Source organism: Saccharomyces mikatae (genome assembly GCF_947241705.1).
Source record: "Saccharomyces mikatae IFO 1815 strain IFO1815 genome assembly, chromosome: 9".
NCBI classification, from domain to species: domain Eukaryota; kingdom Fungi; phylum Ascomycota; class Saccharomycetes; order Saccharomycetales; family Saccharomycetaceae; genus Saccharomyces; species Saccharomyces mikatae.
This window is the reverse complement of record NC_079264.1, coordinates 13,358-37,908: the sequence shown is the minus strand read 5'-3', so window position 1 is coordinate 37,908 and position 24,551 is coordinate 13,358. Positions and strand designations below refer to the sequence as shown.

At 40.0% G+C, this 24,551-nt stretch overlaps 6 protein-coding genes across 6 annotated transcripts; 4 read left to right on the top strand and 2 right to left on the bottom strand.

Annotated features, from left to right (window-relative positions):
- Nucleotides 1-1,175: 1,175 nt before the first annotated feature.
- SMKI09G0100 (serine/threonine dehydratase family protein) lies at nt 1,176-2,192 on the bottom strand (the record flags this gene model as incomplete). The annotated part of the gene is made up of 1 exon (XM_056223093.1): nt 1,176-2,192. One exon carries the CDS (start codon nt 2,190-2,192, stop codon nt 1,176-1,178), a length of 1,017 nt encoding a protein of 338 aa, XP_056082719.1.
- Nucleotides 2,193-5,158: 2,966 nt separating this feature from the next.
- CSS1 (Css1p) lies at nt 5,159-7,897 on the top strand (the record flags this gene model as incomplete). The annotated part of the gene is made up of 1 exon (XM_056223092.1): nt 5,159-7,897. One exon carries the CDS (start codon nt 5,159-5,161, stop codon nt 7,895-7,897), a length of 2,739 nt encoding a protein of 912 aa, XP_056082718.1.
- Nucleotides 7,898-9,449: 1,552 nt separating this feature from the next.
- SMKI09G0080 (sugar porter family MFS transporter) lies at nt 9,450-11,153 on the bottom strand (the record flags this gene model as incomplete). The annotated part of the gene is made up of 1 exon (XM_056223091.1): nt 9,450-11,153. One exon carries the CDS (start codon nt 11,151-11,153, stop codon nt 9,450-9,452), a length of 1,704 nt encoding a protein of 567 aa, XP_056082717.1.
- Nucleotides 11,154-12,102: 949 nt separating this feature from the next.
- On the top strand, nt 12,103-13,872 carry IMA3 (oligo-1,6-glucosidase IMA3; the record flags this gene model as incomplete). The annotated part of the gene is made up of 1 exon (XM_056223090.1): nt 12,103-13,872. The coding sequence occupies one exon, from the start codon at nt 12,103-12,105 to the stop codon at nt 13,870-13,872; it is 1,770 nt and encodes a 589-aa protein (XP_056082716.1).
- Nucleotides 13,873-14,942: 1,070 nt separating this feature from the next.
- ENB1 (Enb1p) lies at nt 14,943-16,760 on the top strand (the record flags this gene model as incomplete). Its single annotated transcript, XM_056223089.1, has 1 exon — nt 14,943-16,760. The coding sequence occupies one exon, from the start codon at nt 14,943-14,945 to the stop codon at nt 16,758-16,760; it is 1,818 nt and encodes a 605-aa protein (XP_056082715.1).
- A 5,330-nt stretch (nt 16,761-22,090) lies between these two features.
- On the top strand, nt 22,091-23,758 carry SMKI09G0050 (uncharacterized protein; the record flags this gene model as incomplete). The annotated part of the gene is made up of 1 exon (XM_056223088.1): nt 22,091-23,758. One exon carries the CDS (start codon nt 22,091-22,093, stop codon nt 23,756-23,758), a length of 1,668 nt encoding a protein of 555 aa, XP_056082714.1.
- Between the last annotated feature and the right edge of the window lie 793 nt (nt 23,759-24,551).

Sequence of the window (24,551 nt, the reverse complement as noted above, 5' to 3'; positions counted from 1 at the left end):
AATTACTTTCATGTAATTATCAATTTTTCCAAGATATATAACCTACACGCCAAAAATAACAATAAAACACCACGATATCATGATATGGAAGCCATATGTGACTACTTCAAATAGTGTTCCTTCAAGTTATTAGATGGAAATGTGGCTCGTTGTTATTTTATGTGTTTCGCAGTGCCATGGCATACTAGGCCGGTGACAGCAAACATGCGTTTATATATATCGTATAATGTTAGAATTTTTATCACACCATAATTTTTCCACTTTAGGATACCAAAAGATAATTAATCACATTACAACTCATAAAAAGGATTGCTTAGAAATTGTAAACATAATATTTCAACCTCTACTAATTCACCTCATACTGTTAACATTTGCTGCTCTTTTAAAATATACACCTATATGCTTCATGATAGTATTAATAAAGACCTGAATTGGATTTGACTCTTTTCCCAACAAAAAAATAGCGAGTGGCCAACGGAGCAGTGCCTTTGTCTTCTGTTTTGTAAAATAGAAATCCAGTTTTTTCTGCTTATATATCACTACTTTAAGGATTTTGAGTAAATTGTGAACCTGAAACCTAGAATATGTCTAAAATGATATCTACAAGAATGCGAAAGCTCTCTATAAAAAATCAACTTTACGCTAATATAGTCGACTGCCCAAATTCCTTTGCATTCTTGAATGAGACACAATTATATGTAGTTATTATACAGTCACTTTTGGCGAACTCTCTTAAAACTTCCTGAAAAATTTCATAGCTACTACACCTTCATCATATCAAGTTTCACAACACTACAAGCAAAAAGCACAAGATTCTTATTATATTCACCCTTGAAAAGAATTTTCCTTACTGTTAGTGACGTGTGTTGTTGTTAATCGAGTTTCACTTCGAAATATATATGCTGGTCGTACTGGATCTTGAAACATAAGATAGTATAAAGGCTGCTGTCCGCCTCCACTTGCTGTTATACCTTGTGCCTTTCAACATCCTCATGTTACGTTTGTATTCCATTAAATAAGCTCATATCAGAACGAGCATAAAAATACAGGTCACTGTACAATATAAATAACAAAGCAAAGCTATTAAAAAAAAAAATTCTCCATAAGCTCAAACTTGTGTATGCAAACTTGATAGTAAGTCTTAGTTTTTGTAAAATCCCGTGAATGTACAGAAGTCATAATACCCCTAATGTCTTTGACGCTTTCACCAAATCCTCATACGTCATACACGATCCACCACATGCAATTATGATAACAACATCGTCCTCAGAAAGCTTTTGTCCCAGAGCTTTTTCCAGAATTTCTGGGTGATAGCACAGATGCAAGGATGCTCCACAGGCTGGTTCCACGATAAAATTGTAATCATCTGCATATCTCAAGCACGTATCTAGTACATCTTGGTCAGATAAAACTACAGACTTACACCCATAAGTGATAAAACTTTCAAACGCGAACGGTGCTATATATGGTGAACCTAATGAGGTCGCAACACTCGTCAGTCTCTCAAGGGCAACAGGACTACCATTTTTGAGAGATTTGTTTAAGACATCACAACCAGCAGTTTCCACAGCGACTATCGGAATTTTTCCGGCAAGCCTATTTCTTTCGAGACCTTTGATTATGCCACTGAACAGTCCACCACCGCCAACACTACATACTAGACCTTTTACCTGAAGTGGAGATATATCTTTTTCCTGTAGTTGTTGTAAAATTTCATCTACAATGGTAGAGTGGCCTTCCCAAATTATCTCATCATCAAATGGGTGCACATATAGCGTCTTCGAACCATGCTGGCCTTCTTGGGCCATTACTTCTTGCTTCAGGTATTCATCTGCTTCCCCCCAGTGATCGCCATGAATAATGACCTTAGCTCCAGCGCTCTGGATTTTTTTTACCATTCTCGATTTTGTTGTTTTAGGGACCACTACAGTGCAATTAAGCGCCATTAATCTGCAACTAGTGGCTGCTGCCAGACCAGCATTACCCCCAGAGCTAGAGAACACGACAAGCTTTCCAGAACCTTCTGCCAGTGCTTCTTTATTTTTTTTCCTTATTAAGTGCCCAATTCCTCTCGATTTGAAACTTCCACCTGGTTGTAGCATGTCATGCTTGATATAAAACAACGGGTTAGTTTTGCCATTGTCAAAAACTTGGCGGATCAAGGGTGTCTTTTCGTAATGTGATATTAGCATCGTAACCTCTTCCTTAAGATTCTGAAAATGTGGTCTTCGAGTTATATTCACCTTCGTAGCAATTTCCCGTGTTACAAAAACTCTTATTTAAGTACTTTTCTCTCCTCGAAGAGCCCTTATCGGTATATTTGACCAAGGGGGGCCAAAAGTGCATTTACAAGTATCTGTATAGGAAAATTTCCGGCTGATTTGCTTCGCATTTTCCAAATTTTACCATGTCGTTTCAAATATTAGAATGATGTACCCTTTTCGAAATTTTGATTGCGATAAGGATAATGCCGTTGGGTTAATGAGAAAACACCGAAGAGGAGGTATCATCAGTACCTAAGTGCGCTTGAATGAGAAAATCTAAAGACGACAAAAGTCTGAAATTTTGTGACATCAACTTTTGTTCGTTTCATTTATGGCGTGCGAGTGCTGCGGTGCAGCATGCCAACGCTTACAAGATGTCATTCCATTGAAACTCTGACAATTGATCAACTCACCGTCATGGATACATGAGAATGGGTATCATATAAAACATTCATAAAATTGAGCAATATGTATATATATGACAAATGTGTAAATGAAGCAATTTGGCGCTAGTAAAATAGAACTGTTTATAGTTAAAATACTTGAACTGCAATTTTAAGGCTAAAGAAACTACCAGTAAGTTATGTGGCAAGGTCGGTGGAATAATCGGCCGCGTTTTACATTGTATATCGTTCGCCAATTCTGTCCATGATTCCTTGTTTTAAAATCTGTCATGCTGAGAATCTCAAAATACGTACCAGCCCAAAAATTACAAAGGATTGTTCTGTTACTGTGTTGTGATAATTGCAGGTCAAAGCTTGGGACTTGGCTGCAAATAGTGACGTCTGCATTATAAAAACGTATAACAAAACAATATCTCAATATAAAAAAATAGTGTAGTCTCCAAGTATTATATTTTGGTATCCATCCTTTCCTGCTCTATAAGTTGATTTGTCGATAAATCATGGAAGAAAAACATCGAAAGCAATATTCTTGGCGCAATAAAATATTAATTCAAGCAAATATATGGTCTTTTCACTTCCCAAGTGTATATAGGAACTTTTGAGCGTGACACCCGACGTGATTCTACAAGAAGAGTGCCATGAAAGAGCATCACTACTGTAATTTATTTTCATCCTGTAGTTTAAGACTACGAAACGTTTCGTATAAAAATAAGATTGAGGGAAACGTGGGTAGATCTTAACATCGGATGACATAAAATGTACTACCCTTGTACCCAACATAAGCTTTTTAAGGACACCACTCAAATGTACTCCCCAAGTAAAGGAGGGCCAAACGACGCACGCCTGCTGTTCGCGACATATCAGACTGTAGTACCCACTCAGTATTTTTTCATTTTTCTTCCTGTAAATGAAATCAGCTCAATTTCACGAATTTTTTTATAAAGAGGGAAAAACTGCGTGGACCACAGGTAAAAATACATTGTCAGATAGCTCTGTTAAGAAGAAAAATGGAAATAATCCATGCAATAATTTTTCACTTAACACAACACACAAATATCTCGCTTTCAAATAGTTCGACATTAAGATGTCCTCGAATAGTATCACGCATTCCAAATTAAGCCAAGAATTGCCTATTCTCAAGATAAGATTTCAGGAAAACGCATACCTCACGGACTATTAGCAAAAAGAGAGGTCATCATATAACACCAAGATTTCGTTCCAAGAGGTAGATGTCCCTCATAACCAGGGTCGCTTGCAATTCACTGGAGAATCAACTTAAAGGGAAAAACTCATCACCCTTCTAATTTCACCAGAAGAAGTTTACTGAAGAAACATAAGTTGAATCTTTGTCGCTTTCATAACTTTAAACTAGAAAAAAAAGACCAATTTAACCAAAAAAAAGCCTCGACTAAAAGGACAGGCAAGGTAGTCAGTGATCAGAACCTCCTCAGTAGTTAGTTTAGATAACCCGCTAGAGGAATATCATTCTTTTGCGACAACTTTAGAAAATTGGTGGTACAAATTGTGTTTTTTTCCTCATTTGGTAATCGAACGCGGCATTATCTCAAGCATCAAATAATTGTCTATACATAAATAGCTTTTTGTAAATTGGGTGGCAAAATATTCTGGGACAAAAAATGGGAAATGTCCCGTAGTTGAAAACTGTAATTTTTCGCCAAGGAAGTTTTAGGAGGAGTCATGTAACTTTGTTGTGATTATGAAAGCAGCTCGTGAAAGGTGCGGCTTTTTGTAGGCTTTGATTCTACAAGGGACTTTCTTAGTCACTTCTCAACAGAGAAATAATCGCGTTCGCGTCGCAGTAAAGTCAGGCAGCCGTGCCCCTCAGGGACATAAGAGGAAAAAATCGCGATTAGAAGGCAAGCACCACTTTCCTGCTGTTTGAAAGTGAGGAGGCATCTCTGCTTCCAAATCGTACATGATTTTTAAGTTCAAATGGCCGATTGTAAAAGGAGGTTGTTGCCATTGCTCGTGTGCAAACAAAGAATATAACAATTTTCCAGAACAGAAATAGAGTTACCGCTCACAGTACTCCTAACTCTTGTTTAATGAGGCCTTTAGGTCATAGTATTTTTGGGTTTAGTCGTCTTCCGCACGTTTTTTTCATAATGTTAAAGTGATCGTGCTGCTATTCACAGCAACTATATGTCTTTGCATATAATCTACCACCCCGGTGCCCTTGCTTACCAAACGCGCGCGCACAGCCTTTAGAGACATTGCCAATACTTTCGAAGAAACGCCCCTACGAAAAATCGACCTAACTATAAAGTCGTTTCTGTAGTTCTATATTCGGAGGTCGCGAATAATTGTAACGATAAGCACCTAAAAATGATATAAAAGGGTTCAGATTTCTTAGTTTATAGGATGATTCGACTGTGTCAGTTCATACTTGAGGTTTACTTTACGTATAGCTAGCACAGCCAAACATCACCATTGCGTCTTTTTTGGTAAAATCTCGCCTAATTAAAAGAGATGTTCAATCGTTTTAATAAATTCCAAGCTGCGTTGGTTTTAGCCCTTTACTCTCAGAGTGCCTTGGGTCAATACTATAGCAACAGTACCTCAATTTCAAGTAACAGTTCGTCCACTGCTATAAGCTCAAGCGCATCTGGTTCGGTATCAATCAGTAGTTCTATCGCTCAAACATCCTCATCTGCCTCCGATGTCTCAAGCTCTATCGCTCAAACATCCTCATCTGCCTCCGATGTCTCAAGCTCTATCGCTCAAACATCCTCATCTGCCTCCGATGTCTCAAGCTCTATCGCTCAAACATCCTCATCTGCCTCCGATGTCTCAAGCTCTATCGCTCAAACATCCTCATCTGCCTCCGATGTCTCAAGCTCTGTAGCTCAAACATCCTCATCTGCTTCCGGTTCAGCAAGCTCAGTCTCTCAATCAGCCTCATCAGCCTCTGGTTCTTCAAGCTCAGTCTCTCAATCAGCCTCATCAGCCTCATCAGCCTCTGGTTCTTCAAGCTCAGTCTCTCAATCAGCCTCTTCAGTCTCTGGTTCTTCAGGCTCAGTCTCTCAATCAGCCTCTTCAGTCTCTGGTTCTTCAGGCTCCGTCTCTCAATCATCCTCATCCGCTTCAGGTTCTGCATCTATTACACCATCAACCTCCTCCGGTTCTGGCGCCTCTAGTTCTGGCGCACAGTCAACCTCATCCAATTCAGATGTCTCAAAGTCTACTACTTCTGCTACTATGAGCACTATCACCTCTTCAGCCTCTAGCGCTAGTGCAAGTGCCTCCGACTCCATTTCTTCCAGCGATGGTACTATCTATTTGCCATCTACTACAATCAGAGGTGACCTCACTCTTACCGGCTCAGTCATTGCAACAGAAGGTGTTGTAGTTGCTGCTGGTGCAAAATTGACCCTGCTTGACGGTGATAAGTATGTCTTCTCAGCTGACCTAAGAGTCCACGGTGATTTGGATGTAAAGAAGTCCAAGCCAACTTACCCAGGTACTGAGTTTGACATTTCTGGTCCAAATTTTGAAGTCTCTGGTAACTTCAACGCAGAAGAACCTGCTGCTTCTTCTGCCTCCGCTTACACATTCACTCCTAGCTCTTTTGTAAACAGCGGTGACATTGCTTTAAGCTTATCCGAATCCAGTAAGGGTGAAGTTACTTACTCCCCTTACTCTAACACCGGTGCCTTCTCTTTCTCTAACGCTATTCTCAACGGTGGTTCTGTCTCTGGATTGCAACGTAGAGCTGAAGATGAAGGATCTGTTAACAACGGTGAAATAAATCTGGAAAATGGAAGTAGTTATGTTATTGTCGAACCAGTTTCCGGAAAAGGTACTGTCAACATAATCTCTGGCAACCTTTACCTACACTACCCAGACACCTTCACTGGTCAAACTGTTGTATTCAAGGGCGAAGGTGTTCTTGCCGTTGACCCTACCGAAAGCAACACTACTCCTATTCCTGTTGTTGGCTACACTGGTAAAAACCAAATTGCCATTACCGCCGACGTCACTAGCCTATCCTACGATAGCGCTACCGGTGTTTTGACTGCAACCCAGGGCAACAGACAATTCTCTTTTGCTATTGGTACTGGATTCACTAGTTCTAGCTTCAACGTCTCCGAAGGAACCTTTGCAGGCGCCTCTGCCTACTACCTAAATTATGGTGGTGCCGTTGCTTCTAGTACTACATCTTCATCCACTTCTACCACGTCTGGTGCTTCGTCAGTTACCTCTGGTGTATCCTCCTCTGTGGCCACCTCAAATTCCGCATCCATTTACACTACAACATTAACCTACGGTGATGCCACAAGCACAGTTGTCGTTTCCTGTTCAAAGACTACTGACACTAATGGTAACGTCTACACTATTACTAAAACTGTCCCCTGTTCATATACCACGGCTACAATCACTTCTTGTGATGAAACTAAATGCCATGTTATTACATCAACTGGTACCGCTACAACCGAAACTGTTTCTTCTAAGTCCTACACCACTGTCACTGTCACTCATTGCGATGACAACGGCTGTAATGAAAAGACCGTTACTTCTGAAGCTCCTAAAGCCACTACCACTACTGTTTCCTCCAAGTCCTACACCACCACCACTGTCACTCACTGCGATGACAACGGGTGTGATGTAAAGACTGTCACTTCCGAAGCTCCTGAGGCCACTACCACCACTGTTTCCTCCAAGTCCTACACTACTGCCACTGTCACTCACTGTGATGACAACGGGTGTGATGTAAAGACCGTCACTTCCGAAGCTCCTAAAGAAACTTCTACAACTTCTGCTTCTCCAAAGTCATACACCACCGCTACTGTTACTCAATGTGACGACAATGGCTGTGATGTAAAGACCGTCACCTCCGAAGCTCCTAAAGAAACTTCTACAACTTCTGCTTCTCCAAAGTCATACACCACTGCTACTGTTACTCAATGTGACGACAATGGCTGTGATGTCAAGATCGTCACTTCCCAAGTTCCTGAAGTTACTTCAGCCGTCACCGCAACTACTGTTTCTCCAAAGTCCTACACTACCACTTCTGAAGCTCCTAAGGCAACCTCATTGACCACTACTATTTCTGGCGCATCCAGCGCAATTTCCATTTTCTCTGAATCCAGCGTCGCTCCTAAATCCTCCACTGGTATCATCATCCAATCTGAAGGTATCGCTGCAGGTTTGAACACTAACACTTTGAGTGCTTTGATTGGTCTTTTCGTTTTTGCTTTCTTTAACTGAGGATACAACTCACACCCTTAAAGCAGAACTAGTGTTTCTCCTATGTACTTAATGTAATCCTTTAAGTAGTTTTGCGCACGCAATTGAATTCTCTATTTTTAAACTGTCTTTGAGCAACTGTAAACATAATAAACCAAATTTATATTACCAATAAAGTTGCATCTATGTGATTTGAGACAAGCCGAACTTTCTCCTGAAATAAGCAAAGTTTTGGCCGTATCTTAGGCGTTTTGGTATAAACCAACCTTCTTGTACCTATTAAGTAGGTATTAAAGAGTATGAAAGATCACCGTGAATTAAAAATGCCCACAAAGGTTTTCGTGAAGTTTTCATTTCCACCATCGAATATTTAGGGCCACTTTCTTTTATTCCAACTTATAGAAGAAATTTTTCCTTGAGAAAAATAACTCGAGATATATTAAAGACTTTTGTATGAACATAACTTTATCTCATAGACTTTTCGCTTGTTGTCTCGTGGGCAAAAACTTTTCTCTATCGGGCTGGCCTGTCAGTCAAGACAGCTAATCTGAAAGTATTTAACGGAGATTCACATTTCATTACGAAACGATGTACCTTAAGAAGTAGGAGCTACCCGATTTGTTAGTATATTTACCAAGAAGACAGCGTCCTGAAGGCACAATTCTGCAACGCACGAGTTTTTACTTTTGACAAGAACTATGCAACCAGCATAGTATAGCATGCAGAAAGAGGTTTCATTTGGCATATGCTAAGATAACAAGCATTTTTAAGTCAGGTAATCTGCATTTAAAGTTTACAATCAGCAGGCTTTGGCCATAGTGGTAGGTGCGGATTTTGAATAGTATGGCGTGATTTTTGAGTTTTCATTTTTCTCCAGATGATGCCTAGCCAAAAAAAGAAGAGGGATGTACTCCAATGAAGTACTCACAGCACGTGATTGATTGCTAATTATGGTCATATAGCTATGAGAAGTCCTCATCGGAAACGAACAACCCGAATAGGTCATATGCTGCGATTGCAGTGAGAATTGGCTGGTTAGTCATTTCATTGTGATCCTATTTTCTAGCGTATATGCAGTTACCGAAAGGTCAGCTGAAGGTGTAGGCGATAACCATATCGGCAGTTTGTGGTAACGCAGTTATCAGCCTAAATAAAGCTGGGTTTTTGCTACATTGGGAAAGCGGCACGAAAACATGTGTAAACTTTCACTGACAGCAGTAAATATATGGTAGTATGGTATTTTATATTTTTGATCTTTTCTGTGAGGGTTCACGGAGTATCGTGATAATCTTAGCACGCAATCTGTGAAAAACGACTATGTGTTATAGATTAAGCAAGGTTCACGTCATGAGATTTCTGGTAAAGTGAAATTGTCATTTTGTTCGGTAGTACGATGCGTATAATTATGTGCAGTCGTGCAAGCACTGCAGCTGACAATGCTACATCAAAAGCTACTTTAGAAATATAAAAGAACGTTCATTAGGCGTTAAAGTGTACAAAAGTAAACATTTTAAATAGCAGAGAATTAGGAGGAAAAGGCATTTTTGTTGGAAATTGCCAGGGACTTGAAGGATCAGCTGGAGAAGAACCTTTTGTAGATTGGTCTATCATCATGACCTATCGCATCTGCATCGTAGTCTGCCGTTCTTCTTTCTGGTGGCACCCATGAAGCAGACTTCCATGGTGGAATGCCCTCCATCCACATTGTGTTGACCTCTTCCAGCGTCAGGCCTTTCGTTTCTGGGACAAAGAAAAACACATAGAAGTAGGCGAAGACTAGACAGCCTAGGAAGACGTAACCGTAGTAAAAGTTAATTGCACCGGTGATAAAGGGCGTGAAGAAACTAATCAGGAAACCCCACATCCAGTTTGCTGCTGTTGCAACCGCCATGCCCCTTGATTTGACTCTAAGAGGGAAGGTTTCTGACACTATAACAAAACAGCCGCCTGCCCAAGTGGTGGCGAACGAAAAAATGAAGAACATGGTAAAGACGATCATACAGTTACCAGCGCCCTGAGAAGTAATATCCTGGTGGCTGCTTCCCTGAGGCCACAGCTTTGTAACGCCGACAGAGGCGAACACAGTAAAGCAGCACAGCATGGAGGCGGCGCCCCACAATAGGCATGTACGACGTCCGAACCTTTCAATAGTGTACACTGCTATGAATGAAGAGAAAAAGTTGACCACCCCGATGATGATAGATGTCTGGAAGGAGTCCTTTAATCCGACCGACTTGAAAATGGTTGTACCGTAGTAGAAGAAATAGTTATCACCTGTCAATTGCTGCAGAGATTGGATCATTACTCCCATGAGCACACGTTGAAAAACTTTTGTTTTCGTGGATAGCAGTTCACCCCATGACGCATTACCTGCGAGCTTTTCAATTTCAATGCCTGCTCTTATGGTGTCGTATTCGGCGAGCAGGGCAGGGTCGTCGACTGAGACTTTGTTGGACTTTGCCAACGAACGCTTGGCTTCCTCGTCCTTACCAACTTCGATCAGGTAACGTGGTGATTCCGGAACGAACATCATTCCACTAACCATGAAGGTGGCCCAGGCAAAGCAAAGCCCGAGGCCGACTCTCCATTGGGTAGCGTTATGATAGTTTTTGGTACCGTAGTTGGTGCAGTAACCCAGAAAAATGCCCATAGTACCCATAAGCTGGTACAGTTGAACAAGGGTTCCTCTGATGTGTTTGGGGGAGACCTCTGATATAAGCATCGGGGAGAGCACGGCAATGCCCCCAACTCCTAGTCCAGAAATAATTCTTCCAATAAAGTATTGGTACCACTTGTCTATCGAGGTTATTTGGATCAGAATGCCTACGACATAGATGGCGGTGACTGTAATTAGACCAATACGACGGCCATAAATATCGCCGACTTTTGACAAGACAATCCCACCTATAGCACATCCGATGTTAAATATTGAGACAATCAAACCCATTCTGACCTTGGATAAATAGTAGCCTCCTTTCCCGTTCTTTTGGCCGAATCTTCTGACGAAGTCGGACAAGTTAACGAAACCGGAGATGGTACCAGTGTCCCAGCCAAAGATGAAACCGCCGAATGCGATCATTAGGCACAGGATTGCAACGGTGGTGTATGCAGAGAGAGGCTTTTGTGGCAGGTCAATAGGTAGATCACCCGTGGCAGCTTCGAGAGAATTTTTAGAATCACCATTCTCAGCCTTGATAGACGGAGCGCTCACTGCTGAATGGGTACTAGAATTGGCAGCGGATTGATCGTTTGCGGATGTATGACTAGCACCTGACATGATGTGAAGTAAAAAATAAAAGAGTTTGGTTGCTAATTTATGTGGCACTTTACTTTTCTAAGCATTTTAAAGAGAAAAAAGAACTGTTTCTTCGATTAGTTACATAACTGTCACATCATACACCTTGCTTTTATATTGTAGGATATATGGATAGAAAGGTAGAGGGAAAGAAAGTATGTGTGTATGTGTATGTGTGCTTGTGAAGACATAAGCGTGCACCATCTTCTTGAGGTGCCACCTTGAAACGACGATAGCTGAGTGCATGCATTGCTTGGTGTGGTCAGCGTTTATTTGTGGAAATGGCAGCGGGTTCATCTACAATATCCGACGTCTCATTTTCCGCAGACACTTTGCTCAGTTCCCATTTAAAGTTTATAGTTAACGGAAGTTGTTTTTTCTTTTTCTCAGGGGAAACAAATGCAAAACTAAAAAAAATCATGAAATGCCAGTAAAATGCAGGAGACGGAAAACCTATATCGTTCGGAGAAATGCTTATGTAATTCCGCGGAGAAATGCTTATGTTATATTTTGCGGAGTTCCGGGCAGGAGAACCTCACTCTTTGTGCTTTGTCTTGCGACCACGAATATGCAAGACCGCGGGGAAGTACATGGAAGGGAACGGTCCAGGAATAGCATGATATTGCTATTGTTGACCAAGTGACAAAAAAGTCGGGGTGCAGAGCGCATCATGCCATGCTGCCCAGTTGTATTTACATCTCCCGAACCCCTCGCTGTGGGTCTACTGCCAAATGTTGTGGTCCACTCTCTTCTATTCATTTTCAGGATGCTAACAGGTACGCCAACAGACATATATAAGGAAGGCATTCGCACAGGAAGAAATGAAAATGATGTCGTCTCTTGTCACCAAACTATATACGGCAACAAGCTTTTCCGACAGAAAAGTAGCATAGACTAAAAGTTTTCTCACAGTCAAAAGAACAATTGTACAATGACCATTTCTTCCGCGCATCCAGAAACAGAACCCAAGTGGTGGAAAGAGGCCACAGTCTACCAGATCTACCCAGCAAGTTTTAAGGACTCCAACAACGACGGGTGGGGTGACATGAAAGGTATTGCGTCCAAGTTGGAGTATATCAAAGAGCTTGGCGCCGATGCCATCTGGATCTCGCCATTCTACGACTCGCCACAAGACGACATGGGCTACGATATTGCCAACTACGAGAAGGTCTGGCCAACTTACGGTACCAATGAGGACTGTTTTGCCTTGATTGAAAAGACGCACAAGCTAGGTATGAAATTCATTACCGACTTGGTGATCAACCACTGTTCCAGCGAACACGAATGGTTCAAGGAGAGTAGATCTTCCAAGACCAATCCAAAGCGTGATTGGTTCTTCTGGAGACCTCCCAAGGGTTTCGACGCCGAAGGCAAGCCAATCCCTCCAAACAACTGGAGGTCGTACTTCGGTGGGTCCGCGTGGACATTCGACGAAAAGACGCAAGAATTTTACTTGCGTTTATTCTGCTCCACCCAACCTGATCTTAATTGGGAAAACGAAGACTGCAGAAAGGCAATCTACGAAAGTGCTGTTGGATATTGGCTAGACCATGGTGTCGACGGTTTTAGGATTGATGTGGGGAGCTTGTACTCCAAGGTTGTAGGCTTGCCTGATGCGCCTGTGATTGACGAGAACACGATGTGGCAACCCAGTGACCCTTTCACAATGAACGGACCACGTATTCACGAGTTCCACCAAGAGATGAACAAGTTCATGAGAGAGAGAGTCAAAGATGGTAGGGAGATTATGACGGTTGGAGAGATGCAGCATGCATCCGACGAGGCCAAGAGGTTGTATACTAGTGCTTCAAGACACGAGCTTAGTGAGTTATTCAACTTTTCCCACACTGATGTTGGGACTTCGCCCAAGTTCCGTCAAAATTTGATCCCATTTGAATTGAAGGATTGGAAGGTTGCGTTAGCTGAATTGTTCAGATACGTTAACGGGACTGACTGTTGGTCAACAATTTATCTCGAAAACCACGACCAACCTCGTTCGATTACGAGATTTGGTGACGATTCCCCAAAGAACCGCGTCATTTCCGGCAAGTTGCTGTCTGTGATGCTGAGTGCTTTGACCGGTACTCTGTATGTGTACCAAGGACAAGAGCTAGGCCAAATTAACTTCAAAAACTGGCCGGTTGAGAAGTACGAGGATGTTGAAGTCAAAAACAACTACAAGGCGATTAAGGAAGAGCACGGGGAGAACTCAAAGGAGATGAAGAAGTTTTTAGAAGCCCTTGCTCTTATTTCCAGAGACCATGCCAGAACCCCAATGCAATGGACTGGTGAAGAACCGAACGCAGGGTTCTCCGGGCCGGATGCTAAGCCATGGTTTTACTTGAATGAGTCTTTCAGAGAAGGCATCAACGCCGAAGATGAAGCCAAGGATCCGAACTCAGTTTTGAACTTCTGGAAGGAGGCCTTGAAATTCAGAAAGGCGCACAAGGACATTACTGTGTACGGTTATGATTTTGAGTTTATTGATTTGGACAACAAAAAGCTTTTCAGCTTCACAAAGAAGTACGACAACAAGAAATTGTTTGCTGCTTTGAACTTTAGCTCTGATAGTATAGAGTTCACGATTCCAAATGATAGCCCCTCGTTTAAATTGGAGTTTGGAAACTATCCAAAGAAGGAAGTTGATGCATCTTCCAGAACATTGAAGCCATGGGAGGGCAGAATTTACATATCTGAATGATTGACGAGTGCGACGAACAAAATATATACTTCTCTTTACTTTTATTTTACTTGCACCTAGAATAGTAACGATGTTTATCTTTCTTTTACTATGTTAATTTACGCTTTTACTGCATCCTTGCCAGCAGTGAAATTTATTCAATTAGTCTAAATAACCTACCTATTGAAAAAAAAAACGGAGACGTAGAGCTCGTAAACAATTACGTTGTATTCAAGAAGATCTTAGGTAGAGACTCTGTAAGAGAGAAAGAAATTCTTGAGAGCTATCGCGTTGTTTCATAAAGATTGTAGCAAAACATTTATGCAATGGAATAAAGAAGAACCTAATACCGGTTTCTATAGTCGAGATGCTAAACCTTGATTCAGCTTGAAGAAATCATTCAGTGATGGCATCGATGTCAAGGACCAGACTCTGTTTTAGATCTCTGGAGTAAAAAGCCTTGAAGTTCAGAAAGAGACATGAACTGACAAGCGTTGTTGCATTACGTTGACTATTTATTAAAATTTAATAGATATATTTGCTTACGCTGTAATAGTTTCACTTCAATCGAGATATTATAACAGATAAACCACAAGTTACACAATGTTTAAGATCACATGACAACATATATCTACTCTATTATATTCATATCTTTTCTTTTTTCTATTTGCCTTATTGGGGCCCTAAAACTCAAAGTGAGTCCGTTTTTTCGTATAAGTTGCTTGTATTCTGTATATCAAACAAGAACACATGGTTTTCAATCGTGAAACGAAAGGGTTCCTACAGATTATAAGGTCTTAATTTTCAGATCGGAAACAGGGCTGTGTGACCAGGCGAGAATTGGCATTGGCCCTGAGTTAGCTGCAAGCAAGAACTTGTTCAAACTATAAATTGCACCCAAAAGTGATACAAAAGTAATAGTGCTATAGAGACTGTCATGATTCCCAATTGCACCCTCTCTGTGGTTTTTGAGAGGCCAAGAGCAGGTGCTAGGCATAATGGAAATTACTTGTTTAAAAGGAAGTGATGCCAGAGGACCTGGCAGAAGGATTATATAGAAAACAGTACTTGCGAATATTTCCCCGGATAAGATGGAGACAGATGCGTCTAGAAATGGAAACTTGGACGATAAAAGCACTGTATGCTACAGCGAAAAGGCAGGAACCGATATCAATAGGTCTACCAAGTCTGGCTTGCATCGTATAGATGCTGTTAACAAGGTAGTGTCGGACTATGGCTCCTTCACAGCTTTTGGAATCACGTTCAACTCACTGAAGATAACTCTACTAGTAGCCCTGTTTCTGCAGGGCTACTGTACTGGACTTGGAGGGCAGATTTCGCAATCGATACAAACGTACGCTGCCAACAGCTTTGGGAAGCATTCGCAAGTTGGATCAATCAATACCGTCAAATCCATAGTAGCTTCTGTTGTCGCTGTGCCATACGCACGTATGTCGGACCGATTTGGGCGTATAGAATGCTGGATGTTTGCGCTCGTGCTCTATACTGTGGGTGAAATTATTTCTGCCGCCACTCCAACCTTTGCAGGACTTTTCGCAGGTATTGTTATACAACAGTTCGGTTATTCTGGATTTCGTCTCCTTGCCACAGCACTGACAGGAGATTTATCTGGATTGAGGGATCGTACGTTTGCAATGAACATATTCCTGATTCCGGTGATTATAAACACATGGGTAAGCGGAAACATCGTTAGCTCGGTGGCTGGTCATACTACGCCATACAATTGGCGTTGGGGCTACGGAATCTTCTGCATTATCGTGCCCTTCTCCACATTGATGTTGGTTCTTCCTTATGCATATGCTCAGTACATTGGCTGGCGCAACGGAACGTTACCACCGTATAAGTTAAGAGAAAAAGGACAGAATCTGCGTCAAACGCTCTGGAAAATTGTGGAAGACATAAATTTGATTGGAGTTATTCTCTTCAGTGCTTTCTTGGTTTTACTATTATTACCTCTTACGATAGCAGGTGGTGCTACATCCAAATGGAGAGAAGGTTATATTATTGCAATGATTGTGGTTGGTGGCTGCTTGGGCTTTATCTTTCTAATTTGGGAATTAAGATTTGCCAAGAATCCGTTCATCCCACGAGTTTATCTGGGTGATCCAACTATCTATGTTGCACTTTTAATGGAGTTTGTATGGCGCCTAAGTTTACAGATTGAGTTGGAGTATTTGGTCACTGTTTTAATGGTCGCATTCGGAGAATCAAAGTTAAGTGCCCAACGGATAGCTCAGCTTTATAATTTCCTGCAGTCATGCACTAATATTGTTGTTGGAATTATACTACATTTCTATCCTCATCCCAAACTATTTGTGGTTGCTGGATCGCTTCTAGGAGTTCTAGGAATGGGTCTCTTGTACAAATACCGGGTGGTCTACGATGGTATTTCGGGTCTAATTGGTGCTGAGATTGTGGTTGGCATAGCCGGTGGTATGATACGTTTTCCTATGTGGACGCTAGTGCATGCTTCAACCACCCATAATGAGATGGCGACCGTCACTGGATTACTTATGTCTGTTTACCAAATTGGAGATGCGGTGGGTGCTTCTATTGCCGGCGCAATATGGACTCAGTGTCTTGCAAAGGAGCTGATACAGCGACTCGGCTCCAACTTAGGCATGTCAATTTACAAATCACCACTGAACTATCTCAAAAAATACCCTATTGGATCTGAAGTTCGTGATCAGATGGTGGAATCCTATTCAAAGATCCAACGCTTGTTGATAATTGTGTCAATTTCATTTGCGGCTTTCAATGCTGTTCTCTGTTTTTTCTTGCGTGGATTTACTGTAAACAAAAAGCAAAGCTTTTCCACAGAAGAACGAGAGAAAGAGAAGCTCAGAATTACACAGCAATCATGGCTCCGTCGTGTAGTTGGATATTGAACTGGAGAGCACTGTCGATACAAATAAAATATTAAGGATATTTCCTGAATATAATCAATTATTCTACATAATAATACCATTTTTTTTCATTAGTTTTATACGGTTCACTCATTGATGCTTTTTCTTTATCAATCCTTGCTTTTCGGTTCCCATTGAATTTGGCGACTATTTCATCATTCAGATCATCTTCTTATACCTTATATGATAATATAAGATATTTAAAAATATTTGAATATTTATGTTTAGGTAATAATGGAAGTGATGTTTTCGTCGTATGAGTGGTGGGAAAACATTATTTGGAGTTTAAGCCTCACTGGCCCAGGGAATAAACTGCCTTGGTGATTGCTATGTAGTTATAGTTCTTTACCTAAAGTCCGACCTTTCCTTTCTGTTCTTCGTCTGTTCTTCGTCTGCGACACAAGTGGCAGGTGAGAATTTAGGATAATATCACGGAAGATAAAAGTGCGCCTCCTTAAATTAGCTTTGAATAGCTAGAATAATGACCAAAAATCAATTTTCAACACCTGCTGCGCATATCAAAAGAAGGAACTTTTTGCAAGAAATCGTATTTTCTGTATGCTACAATTATCCAATAGTTTTGGCTCTATTGCCTAGTCTAAAATTGATTGACCGCTTAAGCCTGGCTATATTGCACATGAGGGAGAGGCCTCCCCCAAAAATGTTTGAAAAAGAAATGACAACTTTAATTTTCCAAAATGTATACATTACATTATTTAAAAAACCTTACGGGCTGTTATCTTTGAAATATAGATGAGACGACGTTAATGTCATCACACAAGTAAGAACATACTGTAAAAGAAATAAAAAAAAATGTAGAATAACAATTCCAAGCATAGTCCTTGTTAAGATTTTGCCACCTTAACATCAGATGCAATCAGTCCTACCAGGGCCACTAAGAAAATTTTAGGAGTTCACACTCTAAGATGAAATTAAGTGGGTCGTTAATCTTGGGAATATAGAGGGCATAAATGATATACGTTTTGCATTTGCGGAGGCGCATATAACTTCCTTGAACTAGAGAATTATATAATTATTTTTGTCAATGTATTGGTTTCAAGGCATCCAGAGGGAGTTCCTGGGGCTTTTTCATCACAGCTGCTTGTTTAAGGGTAATATAAGATGTAATCATAAAAGTAGAGAGTAGGTGCCAGCTAAAGAGAACCCTTTTCACAGATGCACGTGGTTCTGAACTTACAGTTTTCACTAAAACTCTTACATTTAAGGCTTCCAGGGCTGTCACATTTACAATTTTTGCCACCACAGGAGGTGGGAAGACAAGTACTTCCACATTGACAGGCGTCTCTGCAGCATTAACCCTTCAAAGGCCACTTTTTACAGCCATTTTCATCGAGTAATATTTTATATTGTAATGTTGAGTGAACTGAGAGGTTTCATTATCCTTAAGAGCATGATGTGTGTTCTTCTTTATATATATTATCTGACTGCTGCCTCGCAGTACACTGGTACCGCCGATCCTTTGTTCGTCCCCTAAGCAAAAATTACTTTCACCACACAGCATTAAAGAAGTACTCGTTTTCCCATTATCTTGGCACTGTCACGCAGTAGGGGTTCAACAAAAGAAGAAAAAAACATGAACAGTTGTCAAGCAATTTGACATATAATAATACCCATTACAGAAAGCTTTCTGCTTGACTGCTTCTCGGACTAAACAATGTTAGTAGAGTATAGAACTACTGAAAATTCACCTTATAAACATGATGTTGACGTGATTTGATTTTTATCTACTCTTACATTAGAGGCGGGAATATAAAAATGACCGCAAAAGGTATAAGCACTTGTAATTCTGTAGTTATGCTCCTCCATCCCCTAAGGCGTGCCTTAATCACTACTTTTGTAAGTATAAATGTGGTTGGGTCGAAGTTCAGTTCCCATACTTTCATTTCCAAGGATGTCTGTAGCTAAGAAATTAGAATATCCGCTATAATTATCGGCTCATGGCTTGACATCTGTGCTTTTTTCACTGTTACGAGAACTTTCAAAAAGTGAACAAGGTTAGAAGTCCAACCTCTAACATGCATGGTGAAGACAGCAGAATAAATTGTGACAAAAAAAATAGGAAAAGTATTAAATCATCATGCCAATAATGGTACCTTTTCGTGGTAGTTTCCTCGAAGTATCCCCAGTTTTGTTTTACACTTACCATCCGTATTAGTTTCAACAGTTCTTGGCAAACGTATGTAAGAAAAATCATGCCATGTGAAATAACAAATAATGGAGATAAAAAAGTTTAATATCAGCAGTTCAATCGCCTTATAAATACCTTTAAAACAATTAGATTCTCTCTCTGAAGACAGTTTCCAAATATGATGCCATCCAGTGAAAGAAGGAAACCCACAGTTATTATGAAATGACTCCCCTTGTTCATTCTGAATGAAACATAATTTAAAATTTGTTTTCCATGATTGGACTGCAAGTAATGAACAATATGAATCTACAGTTAATACCACTTAAAATAATTGCGACTTATTTACATATTATGTGTGGTGCGGTTTCTACGATAAACGATAAATTGGATCGCATGCTGGTAGTAATTGTGATATCAAACATGGTGGCTATAGTTTCGTTAAAGGATCCCGTTCTTATAATCGCAGAAAAAAGTACGTATGCATGCACAATCTTATTCCTTCTATTATTATTATCAAATGGATGTAATAAAACAACTAAAAAGCATCCATGCTGCCACACAGATACATCTAGAAGCAAAAGTAACCACTATCATTCCTCGGGGAAATGTGCCCTTTTAGGATGGACCCACTACTGTCAGTCTGAATGTCGAATTCGCCGCTGATGTGATAAGCCAAGTTTTGTAGAATATGAGAGAAATTACGATTTGCACTGGTATTATCGGAACGGATATTTTAATGTGTAATTATGAGCACGTAAGTGCCCTGAATTGCTGACTAGAGAGATGAACACATCGGTTGACACATCTGGTCTGCATGGTTGCCATATTCTTTTAGTGTTTTCTCATCTATCAATTTCGTGGAGGTATTTTTATAAGGATGTGACCGATAGTCGTAATTTGAAGTCCTTTATTGCCGGTTTATGTCCGGGAGGACCAAGTATTGAATCGAAAGGTTAAATCCCTTTTCTTATCGCTTTTACATACGCATTTTCAAGTCCCCAACCTTAAACTACAGTGAAGAGGTTGTAAAGAGCAATATTATATTAATCTTGCACCTAGAGAAATTTCGCAAAAAAAAAGTGTTAGTGTGCCCAATATCCATATGTATTTTTTCTGAGCCTTTGAGCCTTATCTTTTGTTTGACACATCTCTCAGTTAATTTTCTCGCCAAGGTAAAAAAATTTCCATTTTTTCTCATCATCCGAAATGAATTATACTGCTCCTTGGCTCTCACTAACAGATTTTACCATCCCAATTAGTAGTTTTTGATTTCTACCACATATTTTTTGATAGGAATCAGACGTATAGTGAAAACTAAATTGTGCGTGTAGAACAATCACCGAAAACGAACTACTACAAGACACAAATGAATGGTTTGTTCGCTAGATATTAGGAGCCTAGTCCAAATTTTGTAAGTGGTTTTGTTTATTTAGGCATATACGTGACAAAGCAAAACCAGGATTTCTACGATTTATCACGTACTACAAGTGAACAGTCTTCTGACTCTTTTCCTGTAAGCTCCGCAATTGGACATTGATTACGTAAGTTCGAATATCAGTGGCTAGAGGGGCAATTGCAATGGAAAAAATTGTGCTTGCATTTAGATATATGAGGCGACTAACATAATTAAAAAGGTGGTCTAGAGAGGCTTATGAACATCTTTCAAAAACCACTAACTCGTTGCTTTTAATAAAAAAAAAACTCCACCTTGTGCTGATGTATTATGCCTGACATGGAACCCTGTCTTTTCTTTTTAATTAAGTTCTGAGCATTAATCGCTTACTAACACCTGCGACTGTTTCTTACCGAGTATATTTTTATGTGACATTTTAGTATTTAACCAAGACTCAACTATTATCGTTCCCTTGTTTCGAGTTTGGTTAGATTGTCTGTTAAGTGTATTTTAAAAATTATTTCAATGTATTCTTCCTTTCTATTGGGCACAACACATAAGCTTTTTTCTTGTGGAGGATTGCACCCACACAACACATCCTTTACATGAAACAGTAACATACAAGAAGCTTTACAATTGTTGGTCTTGTTACTATTTTAAGAAATCGATCCTCTACAGAAGCGCAAGTAGCGTGTCACATTTATGCTTTTTAAGTAACTTCCTTGCTCACAAGCTGTGAAATAGGCGTCCACAGTTGCGCATATCAATATTCTAGGAGTTCAACTCTTTCCGAAAATAAAAATATTGTATCGGAGACTAGATTCGAATAACTATAGTCCAAACTTACCCCCCAGTTTAATTCAGCGATTATATCGGAAGAAACCCTAAATGTGCCACATAGAAGAAATCATGGCGTAAGGCACCATATATTGCCTTTTGTAGTGCCTTTCTGAAAGAAGCAATATCAAGAATGTTGCGAACGCGCGAAGTAGATTATCTCAGATAGACAGGACCTAAAAAGGGGAAAGGAATAACAAACATCTGTATTTGTTTTCCAGTTTACCGTTTATGTAATTATTCTGGAAGGAGTACCTTGCAGCGGTAATGAAAAAATAAGTTAGCACGCAATCGCTTTTTGCACAGGTAATAATGTCAGCTAGCAGTTAGGAAATATAGTTTGGCCACATGAAAGCTAAAAAGGCAGAATTTTAGATTAACTCCCTCTGAAAGCTGCGAAGGTGCTACAATTACATATTGAATCATGCTTGTCTATCTTCCGGGAAATAGCTACCCACGCCCTTTCGACAACTGATTCTTCTCAGTGACATCAGCAAACGGAGTGGGGTTGAGAAAAGGATCCTAGTGGAAACACTTAGGGCTTTAAAGAAGTGTAATCTGAACTTGAAAAAACGCGTGGAGAATTAATGGGGGCCAACATGAGTTCCTGTTATACTTAAGATTATTCATCTCACTAAACATCGAATGAAGGGTTTTATGGGCCATATTCTGCATACATTGAAGTGCGGGAGTAAGGCTTAAGAACTAGCAGAAACGTTAAAAAGTTTCAAAACCTTTACGTGTTAACTGTATCAAAACGACTTGCTTATCATATTTTTTCTCTCTCTCACTCTCTTCTGGACCTCGTACCCCTCTCTCCATTTCATTCTTTGAATTTGTTTAATATCCGTCCATTCTTTTCCTTTAGAATTAGTAACTTCCTTCTTTTGATGGTTTATTCATTTTCCTTTTCTTTTGCAAAGCACCCAATAAATGAAATTAGAACGTATAAGCAGTAATAGCTCTTTCAAAAGAGGCAGAGAAATTCAGTTCATCGAATCCCCATGTACAAGGCCTTTGAAAAAAATGTCACAAGATACATCTTTTGCATTCCTTGAAACGAAAAAGCCTTTCGAAGGTATTACCAGGAATTATAAGGGCCACCTTTGTCAAAGTAGTTGTAAGCCCGACTCAAGCAAATTGGAGCTAGCAGGACCACATTTGTCTTTAAGAACTGGTCAGGGTTTTCTTCAACGTAGTAGACAGACTACACCTGACAAGAGAACCTGTAGTAGGTATATTTTAACTCCAGAGGCTACACCATTACGAAATACAGGTACTGAAAATGTGTGGGCAACCTCTCGAGTTGCTTCCGCATCCGGTCTTTCTATAGTGACACCAAGGGAAATTAAAAATGTTCTTGTCAATGAATTCTCCAAATTGGAGCTAGTGCAACCCTTGGAAACTCAACATAAGCAAAGTCATGCGGTCTTCGAAATTCCGGAGATCGTGGGAAATATTTTAAGAATGATGGTTTTTTTAGAATCTGCAAACATTCCACAGGAAAGACCATGTCTAAGAAGAAATCCACAATCTTATGAGCACTCTTTTCTTATGTACAAAGACGAAGAAAAGGCCAAAAAGGCATGGTCACAGACCCAGCATTTACAGGACCCACTGTTAGTCAGGCACAAGGCGAACAAGCAAGGGACTTTGTTCAGTTGTATGATGGTTAACAGGTTATGGTTTAACATTACAAAAGCACTTCTTTTTGAGAGTTTACATTTCAAAAGCGTTCATAATTTTAAGGAGTTTTTGAGAGCTTCTGATGAGTCCGCTCAGGTCATTAAACCGTCCCATTTTATTTTACACAAATTGCATCAAGTAACACAATTAGATATAGAGAAACTTTCAAGAAAAATGGAATGCCAAAACTTGAAATGGATCGAATTTTATATTTGCCCCAGAATAATTCCTCCTTTAACTTGGTTTGATAATCTCCAAAAGCTTGAAAAGCTTGTAATTCCAGGTAATAAACACATTGATGATAAGTTTTTATTAAAGTTATCTCAAAGCCTACCAAGTTTGAAACACTTAGATTTAAGAGCATGTGACAATGTCAGTGATTCAGGTGTTGTTTGTATCGCTTTGAAGTGCCCGAAGTTGAAAACTTTCAACATTGGTAGACATAGGCACGGAAACTTGATTACAAGTGTCTCACTGGCCGCACTAGCTAAATACACACAAGTGGAAACTATAGGGTTTGCTGGTTGTGATATTGATGATGCCGGTATTTGGGAGTTTGCTCGATTGAATGGCAAAAATGTTGAAAGACTGTCTTTGAATTCCTGTCGTCTTTTGACAGACCACTCCCTACCCATTCTTTTTGCTTTGAACTCATTTCCAAACTTGGCTGTTTTAGAGATCAGAAACCTGGATAGAATAACGGATGTGAGGTATTTTGTCAAGTACAACTTATGGAAAAAATCACTCAATGCCTCTATTCTAATTGAAGCATGTGAACGCATTATGAAACTTATCGACGAAGAAGAAAACAGGGTTAAGAGGATTAACTCCTTGATCGCCTTGAAGGATATGACAACTTGGGTTAATGCAGATGATGAAATGAAAAAAAATGCGCGACTAGATGACTTTTCATGACTTGGTTTATAAAGAGTACACAATAGGTCGCTGTTAGTTCTATGCACATTTTAACCCATAATGTTACCATGATGGCAACTTTCTTGCACCTAAATATTATACGAATACATATATTCTTTAACTAGCATTTTATTGTTCTGTTTTATAAAATTCCAAAAGTGCCAAAGAAACCGGAATAACTTCATAAAACTAAAAAGCGCAGATGTCTTGCCTATTTGTCACATTTTCAAGAACAAACGTCCACTGAACAGTCAAGCGAGCCAGACTTGAGGTAGAACACATACAGTTTGTAATTGTTTAACTCAGTGGTGAACATAACATAGACAAAACAAGCTTCTGATGGATCAAGCGAAAAAAAATTCAAGAATAGCTTAAAAAAAGCAGTTGGTAGGATACTGCGACCTTTTTGGTAGCATTTTATGACATCTCCGATGTTCTAAAGGCAACGCTTATATTAAAGAATGCGTCCGACTAAGCGGGAACCACAAAAATTCAAATGTTCTCTTTGTATTGCTTGCCCGCAAGACATAGAGGGACTATATTTCTACCATAGATCATAACTTGTACGATACAATTGTAATGTAATTGTCGAGAATTGCTCCGAAAATAACGACTCACTCACCATATTTGTCACTACGCTAGTTTCAAAGTTCGGGATGTAGAATGATGATTGATTACTTAGCGCCGTTCTAAGGAATAGGAGATCCCGCGTATACGTGACATCATTGCACTCTCTCCGCAAAATTCTAGCCACAGACTGTGCACAGAGGAGTACTAGCGTTCGGTCGAAGGA